The sequence below is a fragment of the Perkinsus marinus genome (assembly GCF_000006405.1).
Source record: "Perkinsus marinus ATCC 50983 genomic scaffold scf_1104296975596, whole genome shotgun sequence".
Classification (NCBI taxonomy): domain Eukaryota; phylum Perkinsozoa; order Perkinsida; family Perkinsidae; genus Perkinsus; species Perkinsus marinus.
The window spans coordinates 33,943-46,266 of NW_003200720.1; the positions used below are offsets into that span (position 1 = coordinate 33,943).

Sequence of the window (12,324 nt, forward strand, 5' to 3'; positions counted from 1 at the left end):
GCAGCCACGAAAATTTCCCAAAATTTGCTCAGAATTTTCATCAACATATGTAGTTGACCATGTGCATATTTTAGGTTGCGGGTTCAATCCCTGGTAGAGGTAGTAGTATATGCTCCTCTCAGTTGCCTGTGTTGTCGTTCTTGTTAATCTGTGTGTTGAAGGAGTCCACATGAACAGGAAAGACTCAAGCATTAGTAACTCCTCAGCTCATGAGATTCCTCAATCACTTACCACACCAAAGGCAATTCCTGAGGTGAGATGAAGTCGTGTTTCGCGAATCTGATCTCCATTTTCAGGAGGATGTTTTCCCTACAGGGAGCTTTTCTATGACGAATAGAAGTCCTTTCCGTTCGCCTTGGAGCCCTTCAGGTTGGTCTTCTAGTGTTGGAGGAATATATGTCCATTTTCCTTAGCTGAGCTCGGGAGTTTCCTCACTTGTTATACACGAAAATTCCAGTAAAATCTATGAGAAATTTCCTCAAAATTTCAATGTTGTCACTAACACGTGTATTTGAACATGTGCATATTTTCACAGTGTCGATGGCGATTGGTTGGATGTGTTGTGGTCAGGTGTGGGAAATTGGCCTCAGAATTCTGGAGTGTATGAATCGTTGTTGTTGAACGATTATGATACCACAAGTAAGTCTGAGGAGATACTTCTGTCGAATGGTGTGACGTATATGATGGTAATTTACTTCAACAAATACATAGTAAACGCAGTTTTTATGTTTGTTTCTGTATTTTCCTTTTTTTGTATTTTTTTGCATTTTTTGTATTTTTTGTATTTTTACTTTATATGGTTGATTGCAGTTTCATCGGTTTTACGCGAAGTGTCGTAATACTTTGTGGAAGAACGCGATATTCGCGCTATGCAGTAGTCGCGAAACATAATTTTTACTAGTGTTTTCCATATCACTAGGGTGAAACCCCACTGTACTCGGTATAGTATTTTAGTATTGGCATTGTATTTTTGTATTTACTTTACATCATATTTTCAGTACAGAAGTTTAGCTTCATATTTGTGGTAGAAATTCATTCGTGCGGTGGCTGTATTCGGCCAGTATGAAAAAATATGCACATGGTCAACTACATGTGTTGGCGACAATATGAAGAAAATTCTGAGGAAATTCTCACTGGTGTTCATACACTTTTACGCAGGTTTGTATATAGACTCGTATGACTACTGAGGAAACGAACATATATTCCTCCAACACTAGGGGTTCACCCAAGTGGTATGAAAAAGACTAGTGAAAAACATATTTCACGACTAGTGCATATCACTGCGAATATCGCGTTTTTCACCGAGTTTCACGACGCCACTTCACGTAAAACGGGTTCTGAAACTGCACTGTATTCGATTCAGATCATGATGTCGTATCGGGCGCACATACTGGTCAGGAAAAAGCGATGGAACTCAACTTGGAGACGGCTCTTGCTGATGGGCCTGGTGTAAGTAGGAAATCTTGCTATCTTGCATTTCCTCAACGCAGATGCGTTCTGGAGGATGTCAATCGTCATATAATAGCAGTTATTCGAGTGGCTCGTTGTGGCAGAGTACAACGCCTTTGGAGAGAGGTTGGTGGACAGACGGATTTTGGCTATGAGTCGTTTCGCGCTGTAGTATTTTCGTCTACTTTAGTATTGAAGACGTGTTGTTTGAATTTTAAATTAATTTGATTTTTTGAAACTTTTTGTATATTTTCGAAGTACCTATTGTGTGGTATATTAATGTGCTTAGATGTCTACTGCGGTGCTGTTGGAGTGAGTCCGTTGCGTCCTGAGGAGGCAGGGGACACATATTGGGTGAGTGAGAGCAGCGATAGGGCTCTTCTTGTTCTAGTGTTAGAAAGAAAGTTGGTTTTCCTCAGCTGAGCTCAGCAGGAGTTTTCTCGTTAATTATAGTAGTTTGTATACGAACTTAGGTAGAAGTATAGGGAAGTAGAAAGAATTTGTGAAAATTTCCTCTCAGAAGTTTCATATTGTCACCAACACGTGTAGTTGGCTATGTGCATATTTTCCCCCTCCTAATTTTTGTTTAGCGGAGTTGTTATTATTCTGATTTCTTTGTCGTTAAGCGTTAGTGCTCCCAAATCTTCGTTTTTTCACGATTTGAATTATCGCTTGGTTCAGGGTAGCCCGGGATGGAAGCCCAATGGTCTCTATTCCCAAGTTCCGGACACGCCCTTGTCATCGAGTGGAGGGCTACATAATAGCAGAAAATTTCCGGGCGGGGTGACGCTCTCTCCGGAGGCGGCGGCTAGGGTATGGACTCCCAGTACAGTTGATAGTACGTATCTGTCACCTCAAAGTAAGTCGTGGTTCGAGCGAGTGTTGATAATGATGGGAATGTGGGTAAACAATATGTGTTGGTGACGGTATGGAAATTCTGGAGAAAATTTGAAAAATCTTGATTGTTTTCATGCACTTCTACCTGTATTCGTATATTAACTAGCGTGATTGTGCGGAATTGTTGATAAATTCTGAGAAATTGTTGATTTTCGTACACTTCTGCGTTCGTACAGTGCGTGTCAATTTGATATGCAAATGTGTGTTATTTTCCGAGATTAATGAGAATCGATTTGCAATGTAACGATGGCTATGAACATGTGTTATGATGATGAGAGTACCCGTTTGGGACTGTGAGGATAGCGACAACTTGTTCACTATCATTTGTCCTACAAAATAACACACATTTGCATATCAAATTGACCCGTACTGCATATCAACCCTCATGATTAGTGAGGAAATTTCTGAGGTCAGCTTAGGAAAGCGAGGAGATATTCCTCCAGCACTGGCCAGTGAAATCTTGTTCTGATTGCTAGTATATTGAATCCTTCGCTGTGCGGGAGTGCGTGATGGGGAGAAGTGTTTTCAAGTCCCTTGGGGAAATACGATCAAATTGTAGTAGAGGTGTAGTAGTCGTCGATGCTGGAGTGTGTCAATTTGAGGTGGTCGGCGTCAGCAGCCATGGTATTAGGGTTTGGTTGGTGTCGTGATTCTACTTCGTATTAGTTGCTGATGAAGTTAATAAGATTTTTGTTTTGATTGTTTCCAGGGCCATACGATGCTAATAGGATGAGCTCAGCCTCGGCGGGGGCGGCGGCTCCGTTGGTGTCGTCCCCGGAGTCCCTCCTTCCCGGCTCACCACCGGGTTGGGCAGTGCCGGACTTTATGAGAGAGGACCATGTTGAGGGTAACGCTAGTAGGATGGGGATGATGGTGAGTTAGAGGGTAGATGTGTATCGATTTTGGATGTGCGTTGAGGGTAGGTGAGGGAACTCGGGAGAGGGGGAGGTCGGCTGGGAGGGGCCCTCGAGGACGGGGATGAACGTAATTGGGCGGTCGGGCTCTCGTGTATTCGAGGGACGATGTGGCCGTGGTGTGGTATGACAAAATTATTGATTAATTTCAGTCAGCTGTGGAAGCTCTGATGCAGCAGGCGGCCCTGTCACTGGCAACCACTGGGGGGAATGCTGCCACCGCTGCTACTGCTGCTATGCCTGGTGGAGGCCCTTCTCATCAGCAGACCATGTTGGCACTACTACTCAGGTGAGGGAAGGAGGGTAGGACTTTGGGTGTATGTTGTGGTGGTGCTCAGTTCGACGGCTATGCGGTTGGTGGCGAACGCATCGATCAACTCGTCGGGTGCTGCCCATCAGGTTCTGTCGAGCCCTTCCCCACCGCCGCCGCCGCCTCCGTGAGTGGATGGGGTCCTCTCATCGATTGGAATATGCTCGGGTGGGCGCCGCTTTAGGTTGTATCCGCCCCCGGGACTGGCGGCGACCACGGCGGTCCAAGCTGGCAAGATTGGTGATGATGTGATGAGGGAAAGGGCAGTGGAGGTGTGGAGGGAAGCATCGTCGAAGGAAGAGGAAGAAGAGGAGGAGGCTAACATTTGGGGTGGGTCTGATCGTGAGGAAATGTCGATTACCTTGGATGGAAGTTGATGACGATGCAGCGCTCATTGGGACTGTTTTTGAAGTTGTATAGTGTAGTGGTTAGCACTGTGGGCTTTGATTCATCGGGCTCGGGTTCGAATCTTGGTGGAACCTCTGCTGCGGCTATTAATTGTAGGCCAATGTGCAGCTTCGGACTCTTCCAATTTTGATCTCGGGAACTTGTTTCTGTACCGTGGGAGAGTTCTGATGCTCTACTACGATGCAGCTATCGGGAAATGTATTCCATCTTCAAAATTGTATCAGCGACATTGTTATGAAGTGAGTGGTATTAAAAACGTATAGTAGTTGGTCGTAGGTCATCGGATGAAAAATGCAACGAGGGCCGGGGAAAATACGTTACTTAGCAGCAGTAGTGTTGTTGTTATTATCATTGACAATAATAATAACAACAACACTATACTGCTAAGTTTGACAATAATTTATTGTCAGGGTTGAGCAGCGACAGAGCATCAGAGGGAGGTGATGGGAGGGGTCAAATTCGAGTTGCGTCTGATCGTGACAATGCTGAAGCTTCGTCGATTATCAAGGAGTGTGGTAGAAGAGGAGATGTGAGGACCTGTTGGAAGGTAGTGGTGGTTGTCTTGCTGCGTCACGCGCCACGAAATTATGGCAGTTTGCAGGTGTGGAACTATCTGATATCGACCGGTCAGTGTTTGTCTAATTGGCGGAGTCGTAGTGGTGGGGAGGGAAGGAGGAAGGCCTCGATGGACGTAGGTCGCGGGTTCGAGTCCCAGCGAGGGTACTTATCCGAGTTAGGCGTCCTCACCGTTGTCATCAAAATCGTCATCGGCTATGCTCTCGGGCGCCATCTTCCGTCCCAATGAAATCACTCTGGGCTGTATGACTGACGCTTTGGTCAGCAACAGATTGGTTGAGGAGGCAGAGCAGTTGGTCGGTGATTGGAAAGAACTGGTAAGAGATCCCTCGTGGGTTCGATTCCTGGTCAGGGACCAACTCAGCTTTGAGAAATAACGTCACACAGGGTTTGTTGACAATCGGTAAAGTCACTTATGTGATGACATTTAAATGGGAAACTAGCCTCGTGGAAATTTGAAAATGAATTCCCCCCGGGAATATTATAGGTTCCTGGATGATTCTCAGGTCCTCGTGGTAGAGGCATTTTCTGGTCAGGTTCCACCGAATACTGTCATCTATAGTACGCTCATTCATGGCTGGGCTAAGCAAGTGAGCTCCTCTGCTTGTTCTCCCCTCAACTCCCCCATTATCCTGTCAGAACGATGCCAACAGGGCCCGCAGCATTTTTGCGTTAATGCGAGACGAGAATGTCCTCTGTAATGCAGTCACGTAAGTCCCCGGGGGGGGGGTGATGCGCTACGATGATTCGTCTTAGTTTTAACTGCCTCATCCACGCCTGTGTTCGAGTAGGGGATATGCAGGGGGCGTTGGAGCTACTCGATGCGATGAAGTTACAGGCGGCTGCGAATGGTAGTGGCCTTGAGGTTGTGTGGTTGTGGTGGAAGAGGTGTTTTACTCAGCTGATGTGGTGGGCTCGCAAGACTCGGACCACGCTGGTGGTCTGTTGGTGCCGCTGCCAGATAAGTTCACTTACAGTACGATCATCAAAGGATACTGTGCTAGAGGAGAAATGGAGCAATCATTGCAGATGTTTGATAGTAGGGAGTAGCGCTCGCCCTGGTGATCGATTATTTTAGCAATGCTCGGTGATGGGCTACAGCCGGATTTGGTAATCTATAATACCCTGCTGGACGGATGTGTTAAACGAAGGTAAGAGGTTTTACGAAATTGAACGAAGTTGATGATGAACATTTCGGAGGTCAGGTATCACGGTACGTGTGAGAGGCTTTTGGACGACATGACCAACTACTGGAAAATTCAGCCGAATAGTTATACTCTTTCCATCCTCATCAAGCACTACGGTCGCCAGGTGGATTCATCCACTGCGGTGATGGCGACATCATCGTTATCGTGTTTAGGGAGATCTTGAGCGCGCTTTTAAATTGGTGGAGGAGTTGCCAGCCAAGTGATGCGTTGCTCGAGTGCTGCTGGCTACCTGTCTGTCTTTCCGTTAGGCACGGGTTTGAGGCCAACGCTCACGTCTGGACCTGCTTGATTTCGGCCTGCATCACCCATGGGGAGATGGAGACGGCTCAAGCTGTGGGGTTGTTGTTCTTGTCGAGGACAAGCGTATATGATGTATTGTAGATATTCGATGTTATGCGCAAAGTGAAGCCCTCGAGGAGGCAGGAGACCAACGGTAGTAGGTCTTATTTGGTCGTTGAAGTGGGTAACGGTACGGTAGGCCAACAATCGACTACGACCACCGGTGCTGGCTTCGATGGTGTGAACGCGTCTCTCGCTACGCCCGCTATTCTGCGTATGGCGGCTAAATGTGCTCCGGATGCGAAGGCGTGGGTGGAGTGGTTGATGGGATTTTGGAGGAAGGTGTGGGCAGATACGAAACGCAGATCCATGGTTGGATTAAATACAACAGACAGGACAAAGTGAAGGAGCTGACGGAGGATTTGGTCGAGTTGTGGTATCACAATCACATCGGCAGGTCTGTTGTTCTTCAGGAGCGCAAGTTTGGTATGCCCACGTATTCGCGTAATCATAATCATCATCGAGGTTCGTCCCGTCGTCGGTAATTCGAAACACAACTATAGTGAGTATGGATGGTAAGTCTCCTGTGAGACTGTTCTTAGGTTATGTAGTTAGATGGGTGACGTTGGTGGGGGCTGAATAATGTAGACCCACTCGGTTGGAGAAGTTGGCACGACTACCACCACTTAGACATCTCTATCATCTTAATCATAATCATAATCATCGTAGTTATTTTTCTGATAGTATCACTGAACAACGGCGGTCGGGGAAGCCCTCACTGTTGATCATCGTTTGGTCGTAATTAGACACTTCTCATTTTCACAACTTTGCATGGTAGTTACTTCTTACTATTCTCTTAACTAGTACAACTCATTTGAAGCACAATCGCCAGTGTTGGAGTATTGTAGCACACATACGTCGCCTCCGCCGGCCTGGTGATTTTGATTTGCTTGCTGTTGAATCATCACCGTATTAGTATTTAAGTGTATCCCTTCTGGGATGGAAGAAAAAGCCGGAGTAGTTACACTCATTGTTAGTTCCTTAGTCATACAACGTGAAGCAGTTGCTAAGCATGCTCAACTTGCTCTCTGTAATGTTTGTGTTGTAGTGGGGGGCAATTACTATGAAGTCAAACCATAAGATATAATAAGTATAAAAGGCTGCCAGGATTGCGCCGGGGTAGTCGATCTCGTGGCAACTTTCGCACATAATCCGCTCACGCAGATGACGGGCGGTTTGAATTGTCCCTATTACATCTTCTCGGTGGAATTGCGATACTGTAGATACTTCTAATTGCATCGCATCAAAATCAACGCGGAAATCTCGTGTAGATAACACCAGTATTTGGAGGCGAATGCTCATAACGAATCATGATTTTTCGCCACAAGAGTCATAGGGTGTGGCGATTGTGCCACTCTACACAATTACCTGGTTGATTGATATTCACTCACGCTGTTGTCTACTTTCTCTAAACGGAATTTCAATACAGAACCACACAGTTTATATACGGGTCTTCAATTGGGGAGAATTGTTGTGATTATTCAAATCCTTGGATCGCATTGAGGCGCCTGCTCGAAGCCACCAAAACTTTATAACACAAGAGTGCAATGATGAAAAACGAAGATCGTAAATTACCTGGTGTTCACCAGAGACCTCAGCAAGAATATAAGATTGATAACACTTAACCTGGACGGACCGACCAGCCGCAATAACAACATAATTACACAACATCCAGTGAGCTCCAACCTACGAAGGGGCTAGAATTGACAGACAAGGAGAATTTACTCGCATTCGCATCAGGGGAGTTTACAGAATGAATGCCTTCAACAATAATACAACTTGATTCACTCATGTAGTGACCGTCGCACTCTTCTTCAAACAAGGCTTAGCTATCGTTCGTAGAGTCACTGCAGACTGACGCTTTATTGGAAAGCTTCTGCGAGGCACATTGCTCAACTTGGTTTGTGGGTCTGCTATAATCGAGGCGGTAGTCGCCACCGATAGTGCAGAGGTCCCCGAACCAGACCTTGAGGGGGGCAGACTCTTGGATAGACGATATCGCGGCCTTCCGATAGTAGAAGGAGGAGTATTACCCATTTAGGAGAGTACCACTACAACAACAACACACACACAATTGACCTCTTACATGACGCTAGTGTAAAGATAAACAAAGCTAGAGAGGTTACTTCAACATCAACCAGCCTCCAACACTTATTCGATTGAATTTCCTCAAACGCATTATCATGTTCGCGACTATAAACGTCCAATAGCAATCTAAGAGGCATCTCTAATGCTACTAACACAAAGTCGGTATCATTCATGCGTGAGAAAATTTGTACTTATCACACTGCAATCATTGACGATGATGATGATGACTACGCCGCCGACGGGCAACATCAATTGAATCTTGATACCTGAAACCGAGAATCTTCGGCGTATTCAATGGGTGATGCAGCTCACATGGCAACCACAGCATTCCCTGAAGTATTGCCCTCAGAGACTCCCGGTGCGGAATCAGTTGCGACGATGTAATCGCCCATCGGCTTCACTGAATACTTGTGGATTCTTCCTCGCAATACGTCCTAAACAAGCAAAGACCATCACAATTTCGCGCGCCACAAAATTCCTCCACCTTAAGATTCCAACTGACCACCAAACTGCCGGTAGTGGTAACGATGGTTTCCTCAACTCCACTGGGGCCGCATTCGAACCGCGCTGGGGTGAAGTTGATATCCTTCAGACCATACCTAACACGAAAAAAATGTCACTCAAGAATTGCTTCGCTCCGCCTATTACTTCACGAAATCTTCCTGTGATATGCTAATTGATATCAAATCAGGAGCGTTCTGTCCCATGGACTTGTCAAAGCCAGTGACACCACCCGGCAATTGAGTGTCGATCAACACCAAATACTTCGCCGTAGTTCCCAACAAATATCGACCATCGAACCTACGCAAACCTTCCTTGAGAAAAGTCCAACAACCAGTCGAGTATAACGAAATGTTGGAATTTCCACTTTCCTCAGTCTGCGATTCTCAGGAGTTTCCTCATAAATTATATAAGTATTCGTATGGAAGTGTATAAAATCCGGCAATAATTAACCAAGATCCTGTCATCAACACACACGTAGTTAAACATGTGCATTCTTTCCCACACAAGAATAATAAGAATCGAGAACAAGCATGATCAGAGGTACAGATGATCATAGCTAGAGGCATATATTGGAGTTTCACCCCAGGGATATGAAAAACACTAGTGAAAAAATATATTCCACAACTACTGCATATCACCGCGAATATCGCGTTTTTCACCGAGTATTACGACGCCACTCCACGTAAGATTACTTGACCGAAAAAAGCCTTCCCCCCCCCACTCACGTGACGTCAACTTTGATGATAGGATCACCCGTGCCCTTGAGGAGGGTCTTGCACCGCTTGATTTGGCCCTCCTTATTAGTCTGCCCGTCGAATAAGCGGTATTCACCCACACGATTGCCGAGGGCCTGCCACACCACTTATCGAGAAGAAGATTCACCGACCCGTACAAATCTCCCTCCACCGTCAGTCGCAGCAGCACTCAACTTCACGTTACTGGCGTACGCGTACGTCTGTGCCTACGAGTTGGGCAAATTATGGTACGAATACGCGACTTCATCATCACTCTATTAGTCTTCCTCGAATCGAGACGAGGGTCCATCACGAACACAGCCTTGTCATTCATCGCCATAAAGCACTGCTCACCGGTACCTTACAACAGCACAATTTTAAATCCCTCCTTCTCCCCTAAGTATCACTTTGGGCCGTCTTCGAGGTCGGCACTAAGTTGTTGACCCTCATACTATCTGCATTCCATTCTTGCACCTGCCACCATCATAACTCCATCACTCGGCAGGAGCCACCTTACCACTTTCCCCACGTTCAAGTCCATACAAAGGACCTTATCAGCATCAGTCGGATCAGCTGAGAACAGGGCACCCTAGACGCCACTGGGCCCCTATCACGAGTGCTCACAATGATCAAGGAGGAGCATCTTGTTGTCTCCCTCATGCATCATGCAAGCCGTCGGGCAAACGCCTTCACCCCTGTGTAAAATCTAAGGAGGATACATGGACTATCATCCCAACGAATACGATGTCCATCCAAAAGGACCAAGGATAGAAACCACACGTAGTGGAGGCAGCAACTCCGATGTAGATGATCGAATTGACAAGCCCAAACTACATTGTTAATTTGTGTAACTTGCTCCAGTCCGTCAGCATCCATCCTCAGAACCTGTCCACAAAAATACCATCGCATAGTTTCGAACCAGGATCACCACATAGAAAAGCCAACATCCTAACGCACTGACCTACATTCATGTTCGCACCTCCACCGACTTCGTGTCTAGCTGCCTGCCTCCTGTTCATCACCTGCCACCCCTTGCCCCATCAACAACAACATCATCCCCACCTTAGTCCGCCATACGAATGCCCTATCTCCTCCGACTCTCTTCGACGTGCCCATCAACTTGTTGCTTTCCACTCCTGCAGTCCGTGCACCCTAGGAATATGCTATCTGGCAGACCCCCACGACCACATAGATCACTACTTTCTTCCCAGGGTATGTCTTCACTGGCGAACTGCCGTATTCATCATCACTCGACCAGGCATCCGAGGACGAAGATGAGGATGCCTCCACCTCCTCTGCAAAAACAACCTCCGCACAACGAACGAAAAACGGACAATAAATACCGCTTCGCTCCGCTAATTCATTATCATTCTCAACATCATAGAACTCCTCCGCTTTCTCGGCCTTGCCGGGGACTGAAGACGGGGCGTGTCGTGTTGAATACCCACATTAAGCAGTGACGGGAAAACCCTCCTCACGAGACGGGACTCCTCGACACATTTCGAACAACCATCGACTTCTGAGGAAATATTGAGTCGGATGAGTTTTACTTTTCTTTTTCAAACGGCGTTCAGCCTGGACCTTGTCCAGAGCACCACAGAGGGAGGCGAAGGCCGCATGAGTCGGACCTAGACTATACAAGTACCAGCGTGCACGCGTGCCCATGGAGCATACACTCTATTGCCAACACTGGAGTCTTGGAAGATAGCGGAGAGAAGCCCAAGAACCTGACATGGGGGGATATGCCTTCTTCCACGCAAAACACGACTAGTGGAAACTCTAAGTCCTTCCAAGAATCGAACCAGAGACCTTTCGGATGCGAAGCAACACCTCTAACCAACAGCACTGAAATAACTCACATGATTTTCGGCCATTCATATTTGAAGCCAAGGCCAGCAGTGATGGCACCGCTATAGAGTAGGCTATCATCGGCCTCTAAGAATAGTGGACAACTTTTCGCGCGCCACAAAAATGATTATGCTACGATCGAATATGACTAGATGAGCCTCAAAGTCCTTCCTCTGAGTGACCATTACCATCACTGAGTTGTCATGCCCAAGCGACGACCATTCCCCCGGACCTGAGCAGATTACCAAATCGATGCGCATGCGTGCAAACTCCAACTGACACTCAGCGACATCACCCACACACGATTTACCCTCTCTAGCCATCATACTCAAGCCATCGATTTGGACCACAATCGTCGACTCAGCCTGGCCTAGCATCTCTACTTTCCTGAAAGCATAAGTCAACCACAAACAGTCGAGTGAGACCCGAGGGCTTCTTACCTCACGAATTCGTTCACTGCTTCTTCATTTCGGAATTTGAGGCCCCATTCGCTCATGTTGTCGCTCTTTGTCACCACCTGCCACAGCGACAATGCTGATGTCCTCGCCTCACTGATGATGCTACTATCCACTGCACGCACGGATAGCCATCGTCGGGATCGTCGTAACGCTGTACGTTGACCATCTGCTGTGCCTAAGATCGTTGCACATACTTCACTGTTGATCACCACAAACATCTACATTGAAGACTTCTTCCACTCCTTCCTCCTCTTGTGTGACATACATTTTCCTCAAGGCCTCATCAAAGGTTACGCTGCATAACTAAGGACCCTACAGTGTTGATAACACCAATACAAAGCCTTACCCCATCGGCGAGGCTCGTCCACTCCCCACCATCTAAAACGAAGAAATCCCCCTTGAGCAAGTCGAGGGCACACTCAGTGACGGCCTGACGATTAGAGGGATTCTCAAAACCTGCCATGAAGATACGAGAATGAGGGCAGTCCGATAGTATGGCCACCGGCCGAGTCGTCATCGGAGGACTCCTCCTCAACTTTACTCGCAGTAGGACGACCGAAGAGGTTTTTAACTATTGAGAACATCGTTAAT

General features: G+C 46.8%; 2 protein-coding genes across 2 annotated transcripts; one reads left to right on the forward strand and one right to left on the reverse strand.

Moving 5' to 3' along the window:
- Positions 1-3,430: 3,430 nt before the first annotated feature.
- On the forward strand, positions 3,431-6,684 carry Pmar_PMAR025503 (pentatricopeptide repeat-containing protein, putative; the record flags this gene model as incomplete). Its single annotated transcript, XM_002765119.1, has 18 exons — positions 3,431-3,549; positions 3,599-3,697; positions 3,755-3,912; positions 4,389-4,525; positions 4,580-4,669; positions 4,716-4,871; positions 5,091-5,144; positions 5,194-5,264; positions 5,311-5,405; positions 5,456-5,593; positions 5,633-5,705; positions 5,760-5,865; positions 5,915-5,961; positions 6,011-6,095; positions 6,144-6,195; positions 6,241-6,349; positions 6,394-6,527; positions 6,644-6,684. 18 exons carry the CDS (start codon positions 3,431-3,433, stop codon positions 6,682-6,684), a joined length of 1,764 nt encoding a protein of 587 aa, XP_002765165.1.
- A 1,813-nt stretch (positions 6,685-8,497) lies between these two features.
- Positions 8,498-12,317, reverse strand: Pmar_PMAR025504 (conserved hypothetical protein; the record flags this gene model as incomplete). The annotated part of the gene is made up of 24 exons (XM_002765120.1): positions 8,498-8,623; positions 8,674-8,788; positions 8,838-8,990; positions 9,419-9,543; positions 9,586-9,654; positions 9,702-9,787; positions 9,835-9,901; positions 9,945-10,000; positions 10,052-10,133; positions 10,262-10,312; positions 10,393-10,449; positions 10,490-10,579; positions 10,628-10,722; positions 10,771-10,842; positions 10,978-11,055; positions 11,102-11,154; positions 11,287-11,362; positions 11,412-11,448; positions 11,521-11,662; positions 11,716-11,792; positions 11,840-11,908; positions 11,956-12,036; positions 12,080-12,189; positions 12,236-12,317. The coding sequence occupies 24 exons, from the start codon at positions 12,315-12,317 to the stop codon at positions 8,498-8,500; spliced, it is 2,049 nt and encodes a 682-aa protein (XP_002765166.1).
- Positions 12,318-12,324: the final 7 nt, after the last annotated feature.